The 26,179-nt window shown below is 34.8% G+C and overlaps 1 protein-coding gene across 4 annotated transcripts in view; it reads right to left on the bottom strand.

Moving 5' to 3' along the window:
• LOC127833886 (tight junction protein ZO-1-like) overlaps window positions 1–26,179 on the bottom strand; it is a 115,445-nt gene that overhangs the window by 33,514 nt on the left and 55,752 nt on the right. For 3 of the 4 annotated variants that reach the window (XM_052359383.1, XM_052359384.1, XM_052359385.1), the window contains exons 4-16: window positions 18,156–18,203; window positions 16,152–16,276; window positions 15,622–15,724; window positions 13,492–13,582; window positions 13,102–13,205; window positions 10,379–10,514; window positions 9,079–9,194; window positions 7,088–7,205; window positions 6,080–6,218; window positions 3,701–3,887; window positions 2,613–2,715; window positions 1,793–1,918; window positions 523–619 (exon numbers count right to left, since the gene is read on the bottom strand). In XM_052359383.1, coding sequence (XP_052215343.1) covers window positions 523–619; window positions 1,793–1,918; window positions 2,613–2,715; window positions 3,701–3,887; window positions 6,080–6,218; window positions 7,088–7,205; window positions 9,079–9,194; window positions 10,379–10,514; window positions 13,102–13,205; window positions 13,492–13,582; window positions 15,622–15,724; window positions 16,152–16,276; window positions 18,156–18,203 — 1,493 coding nt within the window. The remainder of the gene's footprint in view (window positions 1–522; window positions 620–1,792; window positions 1,919–2,612; window positions 2,716–3,700; window positions 3,888–6,079; window positions 6,219–7,087; window positions 7,206–9,078; window positions 9,195–10,378; window positions 10,515–13,101; window positions 13,206–13,491; window positions 13,583–15,621; window positions 15,725–16,151; window positions 16,277–18,155; window positions 18,204–26,179) is intronic. The other variant, XM_052359382.1, reaches the window with a different exon arrangement.

Genomic DNA, 26,179 nt, shown 5'->3' with positions numbered 1-26,179 from the left:
GTTAAATACTTTTGAATACTTACACACTATGTAATGTACCAGTGGGAACTATTAACAGGCAGATGCGGTGGTTAGAGCAGACCCTTTTAGCATTCGTCGTCTGCTTAATTTTACTGCAGTTTTCCACACAAGCAGTCACGGGTTACGGTTCCTAGCCTAGTTAACCCCATACTGATTTGCAAAATTGCCTAACGCTCACAAATAAAAATTAGAAAACACCAATAATGGCCCCTGCAAAATAATGGCCTGCCAGGCATCTCCAAATTGCAATGGACCAAAGCCTAAGGCAAATGTTATCACTATAAAACTACATTTTTTGCAAAACATAAGAGCCACAACCTAACGACGACACTTTCATCGACTCTTCTTAGCTAATATCCAAAAAAGGCTGAAGCCGAAAGAGTTGTCCCTGATTAGCCTGTGTGGACTTCACAGGCTAATAAGTTATCTGGGATGACACTTTACGCACATGCATTAAGCCCCCTTTTCCCAGAGAGTGGCTCATTAAGATACTGAACCCACCTGTTCTTGTTTGGAATGATCCCCTTCTGTGTCTCCTGATTGTTTCTGCCCATCCTGACAGCCAACCAAGAGCCAACAACTCCTCGAAATAGGGTGTCTGAAATGTGCAATTACAATCATATCAGGGTGTCTGAAATGTGCAATTACAGTCATACCAGGGTGTCTGAAATGTGCAATTACAGTCATACCAGGGTGTCTGAAATGTGCAATTACAGTCATACCAGGGTGTCTGAAATGTGAAATTACAGTCATACCAGGGTGTCTGAAATATGCAATTACAGTCATACCAGGGTGTCTGAAATAAGCAATTACAGTCATACCAGGGTGTCTGAAATGTGCAATTACACTCATACAAAGCCCTTATCAAATAATTATGTATTTCTCACAAAATGGATGGATTCACTGTTCTTCATTGACAAAAAAAGTGTGGCTTTGTTCAATCGTTTATATTCCATGTATAGTACATGTGTGGATTGTGTATGCAATAAAGTCTGAGATGAAACTAAAGATGTTAATGTTTGTTTAATATATGATTTCATGGTTCAGAGCACCCATAACAATCCACAAGCATTAGTGTCAAACAAATATTTTTTTCTAGAGAAGCTTTCAGTTAAAATGAACATTTTTATCTTTCATTTGAACTGATGTTAGTATGAACTGAATAATTTCTTTTGAATTACTTTTATTTATCATCATTTTCAACAGTATTTCAGTCATATCTAAGCGGTCATTTAACCCACTGCCGCCGTAGCACATTTCCTGGGTTAGCTTGCTTACCAGTACTCAATGCACATACTTCTGCAAATTTCTGACAACTTCCCTACTTTAATCAATGGTAAGGGGTAATGGCTGTAGCAATAATTTTATAACCAATCACCAAACAAAATGCCCAGTAATCGAACAGGCAATTGCTAGGTATATTGTCCAGTGCTCAATCAACTGAGCTAGTCACCTGGTTGTCTTGGCATTTAACAGGCGGGAAAATCACACTGCTGGTCATATAAACCGGGTTCTAGAAAAACTGTGCCTAATGCATGTGCTTAAAGTGCCATTCCAGATAAGCCTGTGCAGTCTGCACGGGCTAATCAGGGACCAACACTTTCCGCATGAACTGGATTTTTGCTACGAAAAGTCCTCCTTAAAACAAAAAATACCATGAAAGCAAAGTGTTGTCCCAGATAAGCCCGTGCAGACTGAACAGGCTAATCTGGGATGACACTTTGTGCACATGCATTGAACCCTGGTTTCTCAGAGCGAGTGCCAAACATACCTTTAATGTGGAAGATGTCTCCCTGTACGAAGGAAAGCTCCCCTGGCTCCAACTGTTCATGGTTGAAGTGTGTGCGAATGTAGAAAGAGTCGCCCGCTTCTTGGCTTGACATGATCCGATCAAGTTCTGAGATTATAATTGTTTGAAAAATGTTATGTTTGAAAAATATTAGAGTATTGTGCAGTCTTATATCTATAAATGTTGAGAAATATTAAAGCATTGTACCGTCTGATTTCTATAAATGTTGCAAACTTTGTCAACAAGCAAAAATATTATTCACTACGCTTCTCTGTTCATATAAAATTGTTTATCCAAGACATTGGAATAACTTAATTTGATTTTATTGACATATGCTATTATTTACATCTTAAACATGAACCCATTAAAAGAACAAAAATATTTGGATTCATTTACACCATAACAAACATTCATTAATCCAACGTCACTATTTTTAAGCAGTATTATTTGGAAATGAGATTTTGGAATCACCTCAGGGAAGGAAAACATCCTATAATCTTTACACAGTTAACCTTAACTCTACATTTTTTAAACAGATTTGGTCAAAGCATAACACTATTAGTAAAATTGGTTTGGTACTTAAAAGGAGGAAAACTGATGAAAAGAAGGAAAAATGAGACCCTGTATTATGCTGGTGAAAACTTAATCGTTCTTGATAATAAATAAAATAAATCAGACTTTTTATTTATCTTAATTATGGGTGCATCATGCCCCGAAACAGAGCAGTACACTAATAATGAAAGTTACTAGAGTGTAACATAGGTCCTAAATGAACAATCTAATTCTTGAGATCTAGTGTTACCTTCTTTCTTATATTGGACTTCCAAGGACACGGTTCCCTGTAGACTGGTCAGACTCATTACAGCCTCCTCTCGTGTTAACCCAACTATTTCCTTAGTGTTGGCCTGAAATTATAAACAAGATTGCAACTGTAAACAACAATGTCTTTGTTGTTGGCCTGAAATTATAAACAAGGTTGCATCTGTTGTGTGAAAGAAAGGTTTTATGGGGAACTAACCTACCTAATAGTGAAAAATGTATTTATATGTGTGCATTTATCACTCTGATGAAGGTTAGTTCCCCACAAAAACTTTCTATCACCTACTTACATTTCAGCCTATAAGGTGTTTGGGACACCAATGCTTTTTCTCTTTTGTTTTGAACAATAAAACACTAATTTTTTTTCAAAGTACTTGCCAATTCAGATGGCACTATAGACAGCGCAGGGTTTTCAGTTGTGAAAAGAAGAGTTTAAACTCTTCCCAGCTTAAGTTTGTTTTGTTTTTTTAAACGTCTTAATGCCAGGCTAAGCCTTTATTAGTCAGTCAGCATTCCGCTGAAACATGACTGGCATGTATGTGCCCCGACCCGGGATCAAACTCGGGACCTCTGGATTTAAACGCAAGCGCCTTATCCACTGAGCTACGGAGGCAAAGCTTAAGTTGAATGATTGATGTCCATTCATCTTAAGTTAGAATAATTAACCAAATAGGAAATGCACACGATTTTTGCATAAACTATAGAAGTGCCAAACAAGTGAATTAAAAGTAAGATGATGGGAAAAAATTGATACTTAAACATGAGCCAGTTTCTGGGAAAACCAGACTTGATGACTGTGCGTAAAGTATCCTTCCAGATTAGCCTGTGCTGTCTGCACATGCTTATCTGGGATGACCGTTTTTGCTTTGACTGGGAATTTATTCAGCAGAGAATTCTTTTAAATAAAAAAATCCATTAAAGTGTTGTCTCTGATTAGCCTGTGTGAACTGCACAGGCTTATCTGGAACGATACTTTAAGCAACGGCATTATGCCTGGGTTTCCAAAAGTGTTGGTCATGTGATTGACGTCTCTGTAATTGTCTATTAGGTGCAAGAATTGTCCCGCATTACCTTGATAATTTGGTCACCCTCTGAAAGGCCTTCAATTTCTGCTGCTGTGTTTGGCTGGACTGAGGCTATAAATATCCCTGTGGCATTTCCCCCCGCCAGTCTCAATCCCAGACCAAGTTCTGGATCTTTCAGGAATGTTACGATCCTTGGATCTGGTCGTATATCCTTTCGTTTTCCAACGTATCGCCTGGAAAAGATTGGTTCCACTATGAATAACAATTACCACTTATAATGCTGTATTGAAGAAAGCAAACAGCACGATGAACAATGCTTAACATCAACCTTGCAAAATGCAACAAACAAAACAGGAGTTCAAACTGTTCACAAAATACCCTACTTTAAGGTCTGGTTTACATTGATAAAATTGGATGATAATCAGATTTAAACTATAAGAGTTAGAGAGCTGTCAATTTAAGGAGTCAAATTTCAGCTCATTAAAGTGTCATAAAGCATAAGTGTTTCATACAATCTAGCTTGCTATGACACTTTGCCGACATTTTAAGCCCTCAAACATTGTGACCAAGTATAATGATGATACAATTAAAACTAATTGAATTCAACGCAAAACAAGGTTAATTTGTAAAAAAAAATCATAATTAAAGGGCCATAATTCAGAAGTGTTTCATACTAACTACAAGCTCAACTGCCCAGAGGTGGTGAAATGTTACATGTATTAGGGCTATAAGAAATTAATATTTAATGTTATCTGGCTATTGGATTTTTTTATCAGTTTCTATAAAAGAAAAATGATTTGGGTTGACAGTTTAAATATAAAACTGTGAAGACTGTTTATGCAATCTAGTTGATATTCCACTTTGGCCATGCGTTATTATTTGCCCACAAATGTTATCGCCAAGTTTCATGATTCTATTTAAATTGTTCCAGTTAGAGAACATTCTTTTGTAATATGACAATTCATTTTTACTTCTATAGCCAATATTCACAATTGCCTCAAGAGATCCAGCTGATTATCAAACTTGGCTTATTATTCCCAACAAAATTTGAACTTTTTTGTTTCATTTGAAAATCACTTAAATGAATTCTAGAACTCACCTTTTCTAAGACTTCTTATTTTTCTGTAATGCTATCAAAATTCCCTTACATTATTCCTGACTTTTGCAAAGTCAAATTTCAAAAGATTACAAATTCCTAACCCTTCTGGCATCAATTTTCAGTTTCAGCTGACATAAATATAATTTGGTACGTCATTATTTGGAGAAAATCGTTGTCAACTGACATTGAAAATAAATTTCAATGTTACAAAAACAAAACAAAAAAACTACATTCATTGAAGGAAGATTCATGAAAGACTTGTCTGATATCCAGGCATTGAATAATTTTTCCAGAGCCACTCGCCCTGCAGGGCGAGTAGGCCTGACAATCCACTCGCCCTTCACTTTAATCTACTTGCCCTGCATTTAAAAAAAAATATATCTATATTTATAGTTATGATCAACCAGAACCTTTTTAACCTACTTAACATAGTGACACTAAACTGCAAGCAAATTAACTACATTATCTGATGAATTTTATTTGCTTTCCATATGTTTTCTGCACCTGTTTCCTTTTCTCAATACTTTCCGCTTCTCGTTTTGATGACCTTTCTTTCTGTTCCCTGTCTCCACCACCTTGCAGATATTTCAAAATTGAACCCTTTTCCATGCTGAGTTTTAATATTTCAGACGAACTTTTACTGAAAAACACGCTTGATTGACAAATGGTTACGATATGGTAAATTTTGGCTAAAGCTTCTGATAACGAATTATTCTGTTTATTAATACTTATTGCTTCTGTTTATTTTTAATTAAATATAAGTATTAAAATTAACCAGTTATGTATTTTTTTTTATTGATATTTACATTAAAATGAAATTTTATTCTTCAGGGAATGACCAATATATTTAACTTTTTTTTTCACTTTTAATCGATTAGCTAAGAGCACTGACACCTACAAAAAGAGCGCAGCCGATTTCGAGAATTATTTTTACAGTGCCCATGATGTCATTTTTCATTGTCAAAACGAAAGTGCAGTTTCTTTGTGTACTAAACCTATTTTTTGTTCGTTCGAAAAATTGTTCGCAATTTGTATCGATGTGGCAGGAGTTCTGGAACTGAATTTATATATCTCAACTTGAAAAACAGCACTCGCCCGGTCGGTCGAGTATTTAACATACTTTACTCGCCCGACCGTCAACTTCACTCGCATATGCGAGCGGTTGAGTGAATTCTTCAATGCCTGCTGATATCAATATCATTAAAATTTATTTTCAGTGCCACACAAAAAAACAATTTCAAAATGGTTCATGAACACTAATTTCATACATGTAGTAAATGTGATTTTGTTCCTTTTTTTCGATTGCAAGCCTTAATAGTGACTCACTCTTCATGGTGGCGTCGTAAGATTGGTATGTCTGTCTCATCAACAGTGGCGTAGTTCCCGTAGCTCTGTTTCCTGCGACGATCCTCTCCATCACTGAGATAACCGCCTTTAACTGGACTTGGGGAGCGCGGAGGACCACCTGGGAAATATACATTTGAGAAGCGTTATTCTAAAATTGGGAAAAATGCATGTGCGTAAAGTGGCGTTCCATGGGAAAAATGCATGTGCATAAAGTGGCGTTCCAGATAAGCCTGTACAGTCCACACCGGCTAATCAGAAATGACACTTTCCGCCTATAAGTGTTTTTTTTCTAAGATGAGACTTAAAAAAAAAAACACCATAAAAGCTTAAGTGGCGTCTACTGCACATGCTTATCTGGGCTGACACTTAATACACACACATTATGCCCAGTTTCCCAGAACCAGGCACATTTTACAAAATAAAAGCAGTCAATATAGATTTAATAATCATACACTTAAAATACTTGTCTTTTTAACATTTCTATGGTTAGTTAATGATTTTTGATTAATTATTTCAATTACTGCAAGACAATTGTGTTAAAAACAAGTATGATTTTCAATACTTTAAAAAACTTTTATAATAGCATTTTTCAAATTTGATATTTTGGTAATGTTTTCAGAATGAAATGAAAAAATACAACACAGTGTCAAATAACATGCTTCATGCAAAAATATTATGCAATACGCCATAAATGGCCAGCGTAGCTCCAGACCAGCCTGCCCATCTGTGCAGGCTGGCCCTGAGCTACCCTGTCTTCCTATAAGATCACTCAAGGTTTTGTGACTCATTAGCAGACAGGGTAGCTCCTTACCAGACTGCACACATATAAAGGCAGGTCTGGAGCTACCAATCTGCCTATGGCAAAGACCCATTTTAGCATGATGTCAATCATTATGATATAGTATACAAGCAGACCACAAGATAACTACACTTATTAAAAGCGGTAGAACGATATCTCTGTCTTTTAAAAGTTACAACATGTCTCACTGTTATCAATGCCCGAGGGGAGAGGAGGTCTGGGAGGTGCGGCCTCATGATCGTAGATGTATCTGCCGTCATATCTGGAGTGGGGGCTATTGGCAGGATACGCACCCGGGGGGATGTCCTGAAAGATACAATTATTTTGAAACTTGTTTATGGGATTTAATTTTGTATTTTTTGTATCATTACAGGTTTTTAACCCTTTACCACTTTGATACTCATATTAAAGCATTTTTAGTTCTTGGTAAATCAAATTAAAACTAGAAACCGTCGGAGACAGGTGATGCTCCCCAAAAGTTTTTTTGTCACAATATTTCACTATATATTCAGATAAAAGGAAACGTCTTGAGGGCACAGTAGTTGGGGGGACAAGAATATTTTTATATAAAATTTCAAAGGGCCATAACTCTGTGAAAAATCATCCGACCAGAACACGCTGATAATATGCACATCTCCTCTTGGTAGTGAAGCTTCCTATAAAGTTTCATTGAATTCCGGTCATTAGTTGCTGAGAAATAGCCCGGACAAGAATTGCACTATATGTACAGTTAATGGAAAATTTCAAAGGGCCATAACTCTGTGAAAAATCATCTGACCAGAACCCGCTGATAATATGCACATCTCCTCTTGGCAGTAAGCCTTCCCATAAAGTTTCATTGAATTCCAGTCATTAGTTGCTGAGAAATAGCCCGGACAAGAATTGCACTATATGTACAGTTAATGGAAAATTTCAAAGGGCCATAACTCTGTGAAAAATTAATCCGACCAGAACCCGCTGATAATATGCACATCTCTTCTTGGTAGTGAAGCTTCCCATAAAGTTTCATTGAATTCTGATCATTAGTGGCTGAGAAATAGCCCGGACAAGAATTGCACTTTATGTACAGTTAATGGAAAATTTCAAAGGGCCATAACTCTGTTAAAAATCATCCGACCAGAACCCGCTGATAATATGCACATCTCCTCTTGGTAGTGAAGCTTCCGATATAGTTTCATTGAATTCAGGTTATTAGTTGCTGAGAAATAGCCCGGACAAGAATTGCACTATATGTACAGTTAATTTGTACAGTTAATGGAAAATTTCAAAGGGCCATAACTCTGTGAAAAATCATCCGACCAGAACCCGCTGATAATATGCACATCTCCTCTTGGTAGTGAAGCTTCCCATAAAGTTTCATTGAATTCCTGTCATTAGTTGCTGAGAAATAGCCCGGACAAAAATTGCACTATATGTACAGTTAATGGAAAATTTCAAAGGGCAATAACTCTGTGAAAAATCATCCGACCAGAACCCGCTGATAATATGCACATCTCCTCTTGGTAGTGAAGCTTCCCATAAAGTTTCATTGAATTCCGGTCATTAGTTGCTGAGAAATAGCCCGGACAAAAATTGTGCACGGACGGACACACGGATGGACGGACGGACGGACAGACGAAGCGGCGACTATATGCTCCCCGCATAAAAAGAGCTTTCTTATAAGATTCAAGTTTTAACGGCTTCATTTCTGACCCCAAAGTAAAAGTGATAAGCAGCAAACACCCTGGGAGTAACTTGTAGGCTGGTCAGGTTTCATGCCGGTTGCAAAAGCTATTTTCACTTTGCTAGTGAGCGTGAAAGGGTTAATAACAAATATATAATTTGGAATAATTTAAAATAAATATGATATTTAGATGAACTTGAAATGTGTCCATAGGACATTGATGGCCGTGTTATATTTCACTAGAAAGAGGAATGAGTGTTGTGTGTCATATTAAATGTGAACAGGCAACACAGAATGATGTACACATCTTATGATAATTTATGTTTAACACGTGCATTTTCTGCTAAAATAATCCATTGTTGCTTCAAAGACTTCATTCCTTTAAGAGTTGTTCTAATAGAGTTGTAATTCCATTGGCCATTAGTTGACACATCAATATTTTTAAAAAATAAAATTTGGAAGCCAAGCCATTTACTCCACTGTATGTAAAGTAGTTGATGAAGCCTGCCTACATACCTGTGGTGCAAACTGTGCCTTGTATGGGCTATCCTCGATGTTTGACTTGGTCTGGTACACCTTGTCTGCGTGCTTTGGCAGGGTACTCTGCATTGTTCCATAGCCCAGGGAATACTCTGTGGATTTATTAAATGCATAGGATTGATAGACCAAATATAAACAAACAAGTGCTATATAAATACAATGCAGTGCAGTATTATTCCTCTTCTGTCACGGCATAATGAACATTTTCTGTCATCAACCAATATAAAAACTTTACAGCCAGAGAAAAAAAATAATACCTGAATAATGAAAATTTGCAACTGAGTATTTGCAAATTACGTGAAAATACATGGATGTGCCAGGAAACCAGATTTTCAACGCTGTTATAATTATTTTTATATTTTTAATTAATTCAGCAATCCCAAGCACAGTCAGAATGAAAGCTATCAATTAAAGCACAATACCGGTATATCAAGCTCATTTCTATATCACAACAAGAGCTGTGTTTAAGAAACACAATGCCCTCACCCATAATTTTGACCTTTGACCTTGACCTTTCACCACTCAAAATGTGCAGCTCCATGAGATACACACACATGCCAAATATCAAGTTGCTATCTTCAATATTGCAAAAGTTATGGCCAAGGTTAAAGTTTTGGGACAGACACACATCTACAATGACAGACAGACACACACATACAATGACAGACAGACACAAACATACAATGACAGACAGACACACACATACAATGACAGACAGACACAAACATACAATGACAGACAGACACACACATACAATGACAGACAGACACAAACACACAATGACAGACAGACAGGCCAAAAACAATCTACCCCTGATTTGGGAGCATACAAACCTAGACTAGCAAAAAATGAAGATTAAAAGCAAGCTTGTTATGTGCACAGTTTCATCAAGACTGGTCAATGCACAGTACTGTTATTGACAGGAAGACCGGTTTATACATAATGATATGAGTCGCGTTCTGCGAAAACTGGACATAATGCATGTGCATAAAATGTCGTCCGAGATTAGCATATGCAGTCCACACAGGCTAATCAGGGACGACACTTTCTGCTTTTATGAAATTTTTCGTTTAAATGAAGTCTCTTCTTAGCAAAATTCTAATTAAGGCGGAAAGTGTCGTCCCAGATTAGCCTGTGCTGACTGCACAGGCTAATCTGGGACGACACTTTACGCACATGCATTATGCCCAGTTTTCTCAGATCGCGAGTCATATTGTAACTAAAGCATCATTTCAACAAATGGATAATACAGATTCAACATTTCAAGAATACACACCGTTATACCTACCATCGTCTTTTCTGCGTTCGTTGTCTCGAGGTTTGGTGATGATGAACTGTAGTTTGTCCTTCGTCTTCTCTATCAGTTTTCTGGCCTCAATCAGTGAAAGACTGTCAATTGGTGCATTGTTTATCTGCAAACACAAATATAAAGATGCCTTTATAATTTTCTATAGAACAAGAGGTTCAAAGGCCTGAAGTTGCTCACCTGACACCTGAAGGAATACAACTATTCTTAGCTGCTTTTGTTATGTTCTTGTAATAAATATGACTTCTAACCTCCTTTTTACCAAGAACCATTTTGACCTAGGCTGAAATGTCATTAAAACAAATGTACAGATCCATGTTCATGCTGATTGTGTAAACTTGTGACTTAAAGAGCGTTTCAAAGGTTTCACTGAAGAGATTTTAGGAAAATTGTCGTACCCCTTCAGGAAAATATTTCAATAGACCATAATTTTTTTTCAACTCATATTATTTAAAAAAATGCTCTTAGTAAGTTTAATGAAGACTGGAATATAAATGTGACTGCTAGTGTTAACAAAGTTTCACTAAAGCTATATAAGGAAAAACATCCCAAGTCCCACCATGGTGGCCATGTTTTTCACTTTGCATCAATAAACAACAAGAGTTCCGCGGTCGGAGATGACCGCATTGAAGCCGGATTTTTGATTTAAATGACAGGAAAGTACCTTTCGTGTTTTTGTCAATGCAATACTTAAATTACTGAAATATTGTTCAAAGGTCAAAATGAAATGTAAGTACTTTTCTCTACACTTAGACTCTAGGTCTAAGCATACCAAAGTATTAACAACTTTAACATATTTACATCCAAGGTCACAGTGACCTCGACCTTCAAATGAATGACCTTGAAATGACCAGTGGTCATCTAAGTGTGCTTGCAAACCTTTACGTCAAGTTTGAGATTCTAGGTCCAAGCATACCAAAGTTACAACAATTTTAACATTTTAACATTTAAGTTCACAGTGACCTTGACCTTCAAATGAATGACATTGAAATGAATGACCTTGAAATGACCAGTGGTCATCTAAGTGTGCTTGCAAACCTTTACGTCAAGTTTGAGATTCTAGGTCCAAGCATACCAAAGTTATAACAATTTTAACATTTTAACATTGAAGGTCACAGTGACCTTGACCTTCAAATGAATGACATTGAAATGAGCAGTGGTGATCTTCTAGTACTGGCCAACCTTTATGTCAAGTTTGAAGACTCTAGGTACAAGCATACCAAAGTTATAACATGGAATAAGAACTTTAACATTTTTACCTACCAAAGTTATAAGAACTTTAACATTTTTACATTCAAGGTCACAGTGACCTTGACCTTAGAATGAATGACCTTGAAATGACCAGTGGTCATCTAAGTGTGCTTGCAAACCTTCATGTCAAGTTTGAAGACTCTATGTCCAAGCATACCAAAGTTATAACAATTTTAACATTTTAACATTTAAGGTCACAGTGACCTTGACCTTCAAATGAATGACATTGAAATGACCAGTGGTCATCTTCTAGTACTGGCCAATCTTTATTTCAAGTTTGAAGACTCTAGGTACAAGCATACCAAAGTTATAACATGAAATAAGAACTTTAACATTTTTACATTCAAGGTCACAGTGACCTTGACCTTCAAATGAATGACCTTGAAATGTCCAGTGGTTACTTACTAGTTCTGGCCAACCTTCATGTCAAGTTTCAAGACTCTAGGTCCAAGCATACCAAAGTTATAACAACTTTAACATTTTTACATTCAAGGTCACAGTGACCTTGACCTTCAAATGAATGACCTTGAAATGTCCAGTGGTTACTTACTAGTTCTGGCCAACCTTCATGTCAAGTTTCAAGACTCTAGGTCCAAGCATACCAAAGTTATAACAACTTTAACATTTTTATATTGAAGGTCACAGTGACCTTCACCTTCAAATGAATGACCTTGAAATGACCAGTGGTCATCTGTTAATCCTGGCCAACCTTCATGTCAAGTTTGAAGACTCTAGGTCCAAGCATACCAAAGTTATACCATGAAATAAGAACTTTAACATTTTTACATTCAAGGTCACAGTGACCTTGACCTTCAAATGAATGACCTTGAAATGACCAGTGGTTACTAACTAGTTATGGCCAACCTTCATGTCAAGTTTCAAGACTCTAGGTCCAAGCATACCAAAGTTATAAGAACTTTAACATTTTTTATATTGAAGGTCACAGTGACCTTGACCTTCAAATGAATGACCTTGAAATGACCAGTGGTCATCTGTTAATCCTGGCCAACCTTCATGTCAAGTTTGAAGACTCTAGGTCCAAGCATACCAAAGTTATACCATGAAATAAGAACTTTAACATTTTCGAGCACGCCGCCACCCCGCCCCGCCCCCCCGCCCGCCCGACAACATCAATCTATAAGCCGAGATTTTTTCGAAAAAAATCCGGCTAAAAAGTGATAACAAAAGTTCCAAAAGCCCACAATTAACATGTTGAGCTAAGGTGAGCTTAAAATGAGTTATCAGTTTGCATTGAAAAAAATAAGGGTTTATTTTGTAGCAATTTGGGAAAATGGCCTGTACCATAAAATTTAAGATATAGTTTCAACTGCACTTTGTTTATCACTCTTTATTTTTTTAAGTTAATAAGATGAAGATTTTTTATCTGAATTTAAAACAAACTTAAAACTTTGTCTAAAAACAATAAACTTAAGAATATCTACCTTTAAAATTGTATCCCCTTCCTTCAGTCCCCCATCCTCGGCTGCCAGACTGTTGGGCAGAATTTCTTTGATGAAAAACCTGCACCCTAGCACAACGCCATATTCTAGAATGGAAGATACAGACTTCTGAAAGCACTGCCATAGTATTTTTAAGAAGGCGAAATTTGTTCTTTTGTCTACAGGTATAGTTGCAATCATCCAACTCCCAGCTTTTGACCCTCTGGGTTGCTGGATGTTTTAACTGATAATGGCTTTTTTCATGTAAACTTGCCACCTGGATTTAATCAGTAATATTAACAAAATATCCCCCCTTATATAATTTACTGACAAGAGAATATAGAATGTGGGCTCCACTTTTACACATTTTAGGTACATCGATGTTTTTCCTACCATCTTTTCTGTTCCGTTTTGACAGCGTAACCTTGAGAGGTGGGGTTTCGGTTTCCAGGGATGCTGGTAAAACTATTCGCCTTCTTATAACCTGAAAGTAGACCATATTCAAGCATGTTCAAACATGCATTTTTTCAGCCTATGTGACATATATAAGAACTTATTATTGTGATTCTATTGACAAAGTACAAAATGATGTTGGTTAAACAAAGCAATAAACAACTTGAAATGAATGTTGCTATTCCTAAGTGTGATATAGGTAAAAATAGTCCTCACAGCAATAGTATTGCATACATAGAGAATAATAGGTTAGTGTTGATTATAGATCAGGTTTATCATGCGAGGCTTAGAAAACAAAAAGCACGAGCCTTGGCGAGTGCTTTTTCGTTTTCGTGCTGAGCATGATAAACCTGATCTATAATCAACACTAACCTATTATTCTATTTATCCCACTTTTTATTCAGTAAACTTTTTTTATTTAAACAAAATAAGTTTTCATGAGTGTTTGTCGTACTTTGATAATGACTGTAGTGTAACCAAGGTCAGTGTATTACTCCGCGTTCCAAAAATAACCGCTGATCAAATAATCATTTTTTTAAATCAGAATATCGTTCTGTAACAAAGTGTCGAGCGTTATTAAATACAATTTTAATCATATTGAATTGCAAATCTTTAAGTTTTATGATATCAATATGACATTAAGTTGTTATATACAAGGAACTACATTTGTTTACAACGTAGCCTAACACCACACACAATTCACTTTCGATATCAAACTATCGAGTCGATCACGAGGTGCACAATATTTGCTTCTTTGTTATAATATGTGGTTATTTCGTGACGAAATAACAAAGATTACTTGGATTTAAGCTAATTATATACATTAACATTTTGAATGTTGAAAGCGGCACCAAAGAATTGTGAGGCAAAGTTGTTCGAACTAGAGAAAGACATTTGCTGGTGAAGTGACTGGGTGGGGCGAACATCAAGATCAACTTGTTCGACGGTAGACAGTGGTTGTCTAGGCTGCATTTCGGCCATAGTTTCGGTGAAAGGGGGAGAACAGGAGGAATCTGTTGGATTGTAACATTTACTGGACTGAGCAAGAATGATCACTTTTACTGCTGTTCAACAGATATGTTGGAATAATTGGTTATGGACTGGACATTTTTGTGCCCTGTTATGGCCATGGTTTCAGTGGGTGGAATGTTTGCATTTCGAAGTTTTTGGACCAGTAATTTGCGAACTGAGTGGTTCGTTATTCTCTAATGCTTGAGAAAGCCGGCGTCTTTTGCCATGCCCATGGCCTTCAGCATCTGACCTAACTTTTTGACACCCAATTGTTGACACAAGAATCACCGGGATGCAGTGTCATTTGTGCGTATTGCCAGGTAGAAAAGATGCTTTGAAGAAAAATCAGATGGACACATATCCGAGTACAGCTTGTAAATGAACACAGGATTTCTTGGTCCAGACGATTGTTTTCTACGGTCAAAGGGGAGCAACTCGAACTGACTTCTTCAAAGGGGAGCAACAACAACAGAACCTATTTGCATAGTGTTAAATTTACCTAATACTAGGTTTTAATGACAATAAATGACAAAAAACTCGTTTTTGCTACTTTCCTTTGTTTTAAGGTCATTAAGATTGACAAACATTTGAGATTGTTTTTATTATTGATGCACTTGGCAAATACAGGTGACGAGGTGCGTGGGAAAAAGTAGTCCCGGTTCAGCAGTTGATGACGTCATTTCGTGCCATTGATTATAGCCTTGCCGTTGATAATAGATGAAATTTAATCAACGGGGCTTTAATCAACCGATTTCGCTGTAAAAGTGGGATAAATATTTTTTTTAGATTACCCCGGCATGTAAGAATAAGTTTGAACATTATTTTTTTTATCAATTGGGAACTCTTTTATATATTTTAAATAATTATTTTATTCTCTTTGGTATTAGAAACAGTATTTTTATAAACATCTGAACAAATTCAAAAACCTTTAATTCCCTTTTATAATGATGTATCCATTTAATCTTCAGTTCAAAGGGAGAGAAAGCAGTCAAAAAAATACAAACAAAGGGAGGGAATCAATTGAGAGAAAAAAAATTAAAAACTGTCATTACTACCTACCAAATTCACAGTACTTCCACAGTCTTTTAATACTGAAATGGCAGTGGAATGGTCCACATTCTCTAACGAATTCCCGTTCACACTTAACACTCTGTCATTGATCCTGGAAAACAAATTATTATTTAAAATATTTCAAATAATAATTTAACAAGAGCCTTTAAAAAGTGTCATGTTTAAACACTTTTTGCATAAAATTGAGAAGCAGAATGAAATAACAAAAGTTTCAATATATTCTGGGTTTAACTCATTCCAAAGATTATGCGGATTGTTATCATTACATACAACATAATTTGTTTAATGTCTGAGAGCTTGTATATAAAACAATAACACCCTTCTCCCTGATAATGCATTGTCTAATATGTCTGTACAATGTAATTATTTGTAAAATTAACTATACATATAATCTAAGTTGAACATGACTGACATGTGTCCAAAGGGCACAATCGCCCAAAATTCATTATTTCTGTGTGTGTGTTTTATTGCCCAATATAAAAATAAGCTTATATATTCAATACAAATCTAGAACTCACTGTAATTTCCCTTCTGCTGGTCCCGATTTCAGGACATCGGATATCGCTATGGAAGGGTCACCATTTGCAAAGTGAGGATTATCTTTCCCACCACTGACTGCAATACCGAAGCCAAAGCCTGGCACCTGATAAATAATGCAAACATTAATAAGCAACATAACAAAAATTGTATAATCACAAACAGGCTGTTTTATTAACTGTGATCAGTCTTCGAATATTCAAAAGCTGGTTGTGTGGTTTTTCAAAGCCTTGCTAAAAAAACTTATCTGTGCTCAACACTTAACTATTATTCTCTGTTTAACAAGCTAGAAATGTATTATGCACATTTAAATGTGTTTAATGCATATTAGTGTTTGTGTTTATTACATATCATAGGTGAAGCTGTCATGTTAGTACCAAGCAGTGCCGATTAAACCGTTGTATCAGATTTACTTTGGAACCCTATTGTTACTTTCTATGATAATGATAAATCTGAAATATGTCAAATCTTTGTAAAAAAAATGCAGGCATTTGGAAATCCAATTACTGCATTGGTTAAAACAGATAATTTTACAGAGGACTGTAAAACTGTCTGGACATACCATGGAAAAATACAAGGGAAGGGTGATTAAGTTGGAACTTAATTATCTTCTCATATGTTTAGTAACAAATTGTGCAATACCTTGAACACATTCCATACTTTTGTTTTTACAAGTGCCTGTTGCATGTGGACAAGTTACGGGTATCATGTTTATTTCTTTTTCGTAACATTTTAATGCATTAGACATAAACATTTAAGTTTTGACAGTATCATTTTAAAAGCATCATTGCAACTGATGTAAAGAAACCAAAGGTAATAATTCTTTTAGGATGTCAATATTCAGAGCGCATCTGATTCGCACAATGATATCAAATTAAAACCATCTGTTATGGTCGTTTTTTGGACCGTTGGGTTACACTTTACCTATAATTCAATTTTTTATTCAAAGCAAGTAGTATGCTTATGTAGACATTTGTTTTATAAGTAGTTTTTGTAATCATTACCAACCTTTGTTGGATCATTCACAGTATAAACTTTGTACTAAGAATCCAACAGTGGTTAGTAAAGATTAAACAAGAGGCCCATGAGGGCCTAAATCGCTCTACTGGCTGGAATCAATAGGGCTCAAGCCCTTGATAGTATGAACAATCTGAGTAAGTTTTAAATAAACAGACCCAAAATGGGAAATTTTTCGCATAAACAAGAAGAAACGTAAAATTTAAACTTCAAATGGCTCGTTTTCAACAATAAGTTGGACAAGTTTTCTTCACTCTCAGTGGGGTTCTGGCCCTTGATGATATAAAACATCCGTTGAAGTTTCAAAAGGATAGAACTTTATATGTAAACAAACAAGAAATGTGTTTGTCGGAAACACTATGTCCCCTTCTGCGCCACTTTGAATTTTTTTTTACCTTTGACCTTGAAGGATGACCTTGACCTTTCACCACTCAAAATGTCCAGCTCCATGAGATACACATGCATGCCAAATATGAAGTTGCTATCTTCAATATTGCAAAAGTTATGGCAAAATGTTAAAGATTTTCTTTTCTTTTATCTCAAATTCAAGGGGAGATAATTCTGGACTTATAACTCCGATATTGCTCATTTTCAAAAGGGTTTGACTCATCATTCCGATAAAGACACTGTGCAAGTTTGGAAATGATTGGATGAAAACTGTGGACTTTATTGCGTAACCAAGCCTTATTTCACAATTTTCTCAAATTCAAGGTGAGATAATTCTGGACTTTTTACTCTGATGTAACCCATTTTCAATAGGGTTGAGTCCTCATTAATATAAAGACACTGAACAAGTTTGAAAAGAATCGGATGAAAACTGTGGACTATCGCGTAAACAAGAAAAAGTCTAACGCACGCACGCATGGACGGACGACGGAAACCACGCCATGACATAAGCTCTTCAGGCCTTCGGCCAGTAGAGCTTAAAAATACAATTACAAAAACAGATAAGGATAATGTTTACTTACCCGCGTCAATGTCACCTTGTGAGTCTCCCAGACAACATTGTCCGAATTCTGGAAAAAAGAAGAAAAATACTTTTAAAATACAGTATCAAGTTAAATACAATTGAAAACTTTTTTAATGGGATGAATTAATATTTTTCATTGATTCTTTTACTAGCTCACAGAAATAAAACCAGTCAGTTATTTACAAATCTATTTTCTGAATCTTTCAATGATCTTTTCAGATTATTTTGTGACATATTTGTAATTTATATATATTTTTAAATTGGTAAATTATTGGTAAATTGCAGTGGGAAAGATCGTTTTTAGGGTTCCAAGTTAAAAATTGCACTAGTAAAAGGCTATTGGTTTGAGTTTGCTGGCTCAATAAAAAGGCTGTTTTAAAGGCTTGGCTAAATCATTTGTGTCCAGTGTTGTAAAAGAAAAATAAATTCGGAGTACAGTAAATGTGTAAATACATAGATATATTATTTTTATATTATTGAGTGTTAGTTTGTGAAGTCAATCATTAAACATAAGTATGAATATAGTTTTCCCAACACAGCTGTACGAATTGATACAGGTATTTGACCAGGTGTATAAACAAATATTTTGTAACTCATTTTTAAGCATTGACCAACTTTAATAGAACAAAAACTACATAAAAACATTGACTCATCATTATGTTTAATGCATACTTAAAACTGATTTGGAAAAAAACAGCGACTTCCCTCAGGGGAAGTAAACCTGTGTTTCTAATCTTTAACACAATCAAATCACCCACAGGCATTAACAGTCTGCAAGCATTTTGAACCAAAGAAAACAGACACTAATTTTGTGTATCACCTTATTAACATTATGTCTATAATTTACACCTCATTATTATGTTTGAGATTATAATTTGAGATAACAAGTAAAAAATGTCCAGATCAAGTATCCTTTGATAAAAAAGTAATTATCTTTCTTTGAAAAAATACATTTGACGATGTGATGATTTGCAATATTATTTATCAGCATTATAAAAATAGTTTCATCATCATCATCGTCATCATCATCACCATCATCATCATGATTTGATTGATATGTAAAAATAGATAAAATTTTATATTTTGGAGCATGATCATATGAATAAAATGTTAATTAGTCCCCTACCGGTTTCACCGGAGGGGACTTACGGTGTTGTCTCCGTCCGTCACACTTTTCTGGATCCTGCGATAACTTTAAAAGTTCTGAATATTTTTTCATGAAACTTGGAACATGGATAGATGGCAATATGGACATTATGCACGTCATTTAATTTTGTTCCTACGTCAAAAATTGTGGTTGCTATGGCAACAAATAGACTAGAAATAGTGCTGAAAATGGTGTGTTTTTCTGGATCCTGCGATAACTTTTAAAGTTCTTAATATTTTTTCATGAAACTTGGAACATGGATAGATGGCAATGTGGACATTATGCACGTCATTTCATTTTGTTCCTACGTCAAAAACTGTGGTTGCTATGGCAACAAATAGACTAGAAATAGTGCTGATAACCGTGTTTTTTCTGGATCCTGCAATAAGTTTTAAAGTTCTTAATATTTTTTTCATGAAACTTGCAACATGGATAGACGGCAATATGGACAGTATGCACGTCATTTCATTTTGTTCCTACGTCAAAAATTGTGGTTGTTATGGCAACAAATAGACTAGAAATAGTGCTGAAAATGGTGTTTTTTTGGATCCTGTGATAACTTTTAAAGTTCTTAATATTTTTTCATGAAACTTGGAACATGGATAGATGGCAATATGGACATTATGCACGTCATTTCATTTTGTTCCTTTGTCAAAAATTGTGGTTGCTATGGAAAAAAAATCTGAAAATGGTGAAATTTCTGACAATGGTGGAGCCGGTAGAGGACTTTTATTGCTTGGCAATAGTCTTGTTACAAATACTTTGGGAATATCAAAATCAAAGCCAATTCAATTGTAAACTATAACACAAAATTTTACATAAAATGTCTCAAACAAAAACATCAAAGAGGAACTGTTTTCATTCCCTGACAATTACTACTTTGATTGTTTGCTTATTGGACATTGATTGTATTTATAGGCAAATGATTGGAAATTAATAGACTAATCAACACTTTAAAAGCTGACAATCTGCCAAGGGCTTTTAAATCCTGTCCACAAGAAATTGCCAGTCAACTGTCTCCAAAGATTTTGCTAAAGTCTATTACTATGATTCTTTTATTATAATTATTGACACAAAAGACATCTTTCAAAGATAAAAAAGTGAATACTACAAACCAAAATATTCCATTTTACCATTTTTAATATTCATAAAATAAAATCAGAAAGGAAAGTGTAACTAGTTAATTTATTTATGTTTCATTTGTATCTATTATACATGTTCAATATTTCTTAAATTTATAGTTATATCTCTTTTAAATGTAAATATTTAGTTTTCAAACAAATGTGTAATGATCTATTTAAAATAACAGTTAAATGTAAAGTAGTATAACCTTAGTGAGTTATAAACTTTTTTCTTAACAAATAAACACATACCTTAATAGGAACATTATTCCTTGTGCAAAAAATCTTTGGCCAAATTCGCATGTTTTATTTTTGTATGTTCCAAAATCAAAACTTTTTTAAATTAGCACTTCTACTGCATGTAAAAATATATGTTTTTCAAGAAATGCCATTTATTTAAATACCCCAAAATAATGAATAATTAATACATTATTTTGTTATGCATGTCAACACTGTAAATATTACTTTAATCAATACCACAAATTACTTCCCTTAGCCAATGGGCAGCCATTTCTAAATTTCACTGACCAATAGCATTGCAGATCTAAAATCTGTTGACCAATGGCAATGCAGAGACAAGCAAGATTTTAATTAAGAGCATTTATTTTATACACTGTGATTTGCACAATTGTTTTCTGATGTTTAATGAAGATAAAAAAGGTCAGACAGCTTAAGGGCACAAGAAAATTACACCTTGGAACAATGATAATGTGAGAAATTTGTAGAATTTAAATGTTTAAGACTGCAAACATTGACTTAACACTGTAATACACAGATGTCTGCACATTTGAATAAAGTCCGAGACCTTTGTATTGAATTAAAAAATATATTATTGATCTATTTTCTTTATTGTTATTTTAATAATAACACTAGCCATTAACATGATTCATTCATCACCTTGAAGAAGATATTAGACATAAATTTAACATTAATTGAGAACTAATGATTTAAAGTCAATTGCTAAAAGAAAAAATGATACAATTTAATAACTTATTTAAACTTTAAGATTTTAATAATCATGTGTAACAAAAAATGCTTTTATGATGACCTTTTTATGTTAAATAATTCAAAGGATGTTATAATCTATTTACCTATGTATTACTTATTTTACAACCACAAGTAATGTTAGGTGGTTATTTTAAAAAAAACAATGGCAACACATTTTTTATTTCAATTATGCTTCCTATTGGAAAGAAAAAAGCATGTGACACATCAAGGTAAATATCAGTGACTTTTTCACTTTTTATTTTACAGCCTGTGACTTTTTGTTAGGGAAAAATGGCATGATTAACCAAGAAATTGGTACAAATAAAATATGACAAATATTATGAAAATATTACATTATTCCAATAATTGTTAGTATACAAATACAGTGATAAACTGCAGTTTTATAATATGAAGAACTAATTAGGTTTCTTTTTCAATGAAATTATAATGTTTTATTCCTTTTTTTTAATTTGCCCTATTTGTGTATTTTTTGTGAGAAAGAAATTCCATTTGGAAACAGTTTAATTTTGGTGTTAACTTTGATTTTACAAATATCACTGAATAATAAATACAATATTTCAAAGTTACAAATATCACTGAATAATATATACAATATTCCAAAGGGTGAAAAATGGTATGATAAATTAGATAACATTTGATAATTGTTAGTGTTGCTTTACAAACCATAAAATAAACAGATGTTTTGGTATGTCTTCATTCATCAATACTAACATTTACTGGAGAGGCCTTCAATACAGCCTTATTTTAGGTCAATTGGGTATTAATGCCACATCTTTCTTAAGAAGGTGGCAAATGAAATTCCAAGAAAATATACGAAGACTTCTTGCTTATGCATTGTTTGATATTTTAATGATTTTTTTTCTCATTAAGAATACAACAAGACTTAAAGATAACTTTACACCTTCGCAAAACACATAACACATATATTTTATCCATATGTATTTTATGTTCTTAATAAAGAGTGTTACAAATTTAACATGTTAAATACGGTAACACCACCCCAAACTCGTTACATTTAACAGAATTTATTAATTTAAGCCACTCTCCCTACACAATTAGCACTATCTAAGACAAAGGCTGTAATTAACATGTAACACTAACCATGTTACCACCCTTATCAAGTGAAACTCTAGACCCCAACGTTTGAAACTCTTAAGAAGACAGTAAACAGACCATTGGTTTACAACAAGGGAGATAAAAGCATGTTTACGCATACATTGGCACTTTAGAGGAGCCCTCTGTTGCATGCATATTAAAGGGACATGATTATATTTATAGTAAAATTTGCATATTTAAATGACATACCAATTTTTACATTTATATTAATGTTTCAGGGGCTTACTTTTTAACCCAGATTTGAACATGACTGACATGACTATATTGATCTGTTTATTATTCTGTAGTTTGGTTAGAATATTGGAAGGGAGATTTGCGTACGCCCAAGGTGAACCCAGGTTCTACCTCCACTCCCATCACACCTAAGGGTGGTAAAAAGTAACCATCGTCCTGGTACTCCGCCTTCACCCCAGAACCCAAGACCATACCAAAATTGAATATCTTTCAGTGAAAACGTAAATAGCTAAATTGCAGCCTTAACCCTTTATCACTTAGAAACATGTTTTGACACATTTGTAGTCTCTGAGAAAGTTAAATTTAATTAATACCTTTCTTACAAAATTCAAGTTTTAAAGGCTTCATTTTCAATTCCGAGATACTGATGAGAAGCAAACAGCATAAAACCTCAACAGACTGCAAGTTACTCGCAGGCTGTTCTGGTTTTATGCTGGTTGCAAAAGCCATTTTTCACTTGGCTTTTTATGAGGGAAACTTAAGAGTTAATTCAAATTTTGTCCCAATTTTCTTGAGTCTAGTAAGTTATTTACATAGCAGTGCTGGGACACCTCAAGGTCCATGCAGCATACAGTATGAAAGGACTTATTTCAAAACAAACATACACTCGTACACAATGATATCTGTATTATTTGCCATGTATAAAATGGTTATTACATTAATTATTTATTTCTACATTACTACTTTTATTATTATCATTCTGGTGATTTTTACACTTGAAGACTTTTCTAACGCAACACTTTTTAAACTTGAATATATCAGTTATTAGTTAAGATTTTGATTAAAATTTGTATGTGTGATCATTTGACTACATTCTGAGCAAGCTCAAAATAAAATCATTCATCCGTAACGATTGGACACTTTATAGCACTTGGGGTATGCATAGTTTCGTGGGGTATGTATAGTTTCGTCTTCTTGCACGTGGAAATGGTGAAACGTGACCTAAACAGATACTGCTTTCATTTATACATTAATTTAAAAGCATAAATTCTTACAATCTGCAAAGCCCACCAATGACCGAGATTTACAAACACTAAGCATTTAAAAAATCAGGTCGGAAATTAATTATTTGCTACATTGCATGTCAGAAGTCATAAACACAAGCTGTTCAGGGTAATTTAGGTAATTTGAGAAATTTAAGCAACACTTGATAAAGGGTCTTACATTTCACATTTTTGTGACCTTAGAAAAGCCTTCTCAATACTTACGACTGCGGGTAAAAGATAAGGTAGTCTTAAGTGACAGTGCACTCAATAAAATTGTGATTTGATACAAATACAAAGGCGTCAGAGCAGAAAAACATTGTCTTCCAGCAGTGATTAAACAAATGTTTATTTATAGTAGTGGAGTTAATGTAGTTATAAATATTTTTTAATCAAAAATTGGAACTTGATGCATCAGGGCCTGTACAAATGTGCAACAGCTTGGAAATCTGAACAATGAGGGCTTAAGGCAGTGCTCTCCCCTGAATACTCCCAAAATAGTCAATTGTTTATTTGGTTTACTTGCTTTATATTGTAGATCCATAATGCATGATTCACACTACCTCTTACCGATATGTCTTTACTAAAGGTAATTTTTTTATATTTTACAAATGGATTCATGCGTTTCACAAATATTTATGTTAAATCCATTATTGTTATAAGTGCTTTATTTACAAGAAAAAACAAACAATAAAATAAACCAAAAAAATCAGAAATATACTAATGAAGAACAATAAATGTATAAAGAAAAAATACAGCAATAAAACCAAGGATTATGAGTAACAGACTTAAAATCTTCTTCACAGAAATCAAAGCAAAACTGCATGGCATTATTTAGAAATAAACAAGGGCTGTTTGTAAAACATGCATGCCCCCCATATGGGCTGTCCGTTGTAGTGGCAGCCATTGTGTGAATACGTTTTTTGTCACTGTGACGACCTTTGACCTAGTGACCTGAAAATCAATAGGGGTCATCTGCGAGTCACGATCAATGTATCTATGAAGTGTCATGATCCTAGGCAAAAGCGTTCTTGAGTTATCATCCGAAAATCATTTTACTATTTCGGGTCACCATGAACTTGACCTTTGACCTTGTGACCTCAAAATCAATAGGGGTCATCTGCGAGTCATGATCAATCTACCCATGAAGTTTCATGATCCTAGGCGTATGCGTTCTTGAGTTATCATCCGGAAACCATTTTACTATTTCGGGTCAGCGTGACCTTGACCTTTGACCTAGTGACCTCAAAATCAATAGGGGTCATCTGCAATTCATGATCAATCTTCCCATGAAGTTTTATGATCCTAGGCGTATGCGTTCTTGAGTTATCTTTCAAAAACCATTTTACTATTTCTGGTCACCCTGACCTTGACCTTTGACCTAGTGACCTCAAAATCAATAGGGGTCATCTGTGAGTCATGATCAATGTACCTATGAAGTTTCATGATCCTAGGCCCAAGCGTTCTAGAGTTATCGTCTGACAACCACCTGGTGGACGGACCGACCGACCGACAGACCGACCGACAGACCGACATGAGCAAAGCAATATACCCCCTCTTCTTCGAAGGGGGGCATAAAAATACTGACTAACAATAGAAACCTTTTTTTTTCATGAACAGAAATTGTAACAGAAACACGTTTAAAAATTCATTGAAGTAACTTTGTATTAATTACCGTACATTCCTTTGTATAGCGCGCAGATTTTTTACCTCCAAATTTCAAATGAAATAATTGGTGCGCATAATACATTAATACAACGCTTTCCTTGCTGTTAAATTGCAAATAATTTATTTCGTAATCGTAAATAATCATAATAGCCGCCATTTTTGTATTCCAGAAAACTAGACCCTATAATCTTACAGACTGAAGGGGCTGTTGTCAAAACAACAAAAAGTTGGTAATGGCAGATATGAGCGGTGTCGCTTTAATTATTAACAATAAAATAAAATGTTGGAATAAAGTATGCAAACATTTATTTGTCTGTGTTTGTGCACTTCTACATTGGCAGCTTACTTTGGACTGGTAAAGGTATTTGGTCATTTTTGCAGGTAACCGTAGGTGTGAACAGGGACTTCTTAAGTGTTTTCCAGTTTGGTCCAGGTTTTTGGCGCATTCATTGTTCATCACATTCACGCCTGTGTAACGCGACAAACAATAACCCAAGAGTTTTACTTCAATACTGACATGTCTCAACAACTGTCTCCCATGCGCCACAAAGTTTTATTCAGCATTCAAATTTCAAAAAAAGCTCATGCTTTCCCCAAGGAAGAATGACATGATGTACATGAATTCTTATTTTCTCATGTTTTACACGAAATGCACATGGACTGTTAATCTGTTGCAAGATTTTTACAAAATTGTCAGAAAAGTATAGTGCTATGCAACCCATGCTCCAAATCATAATGACGCTTC

The sequence above is a fragment of the Dreissena polymorpha genome, chromosome 6 (assembly GCF_020536995.1).
Source record: "Dreissena polymorpha isolate Duluth1 chromosome 6, UMN_Dpol_1.0, whole genome shotgun sequence".
NCBI lineage: Eukaryota > Metazoa > Mollusca > Bivalvia > Myida > Dreissenidae > Dreissena > Dreissena polymorpha.
The sequence above is the reverse complement of the archived record's forward strand: the minus strand, read 5'-3'. Positions and strand labels throughout refer to the sequence as shown.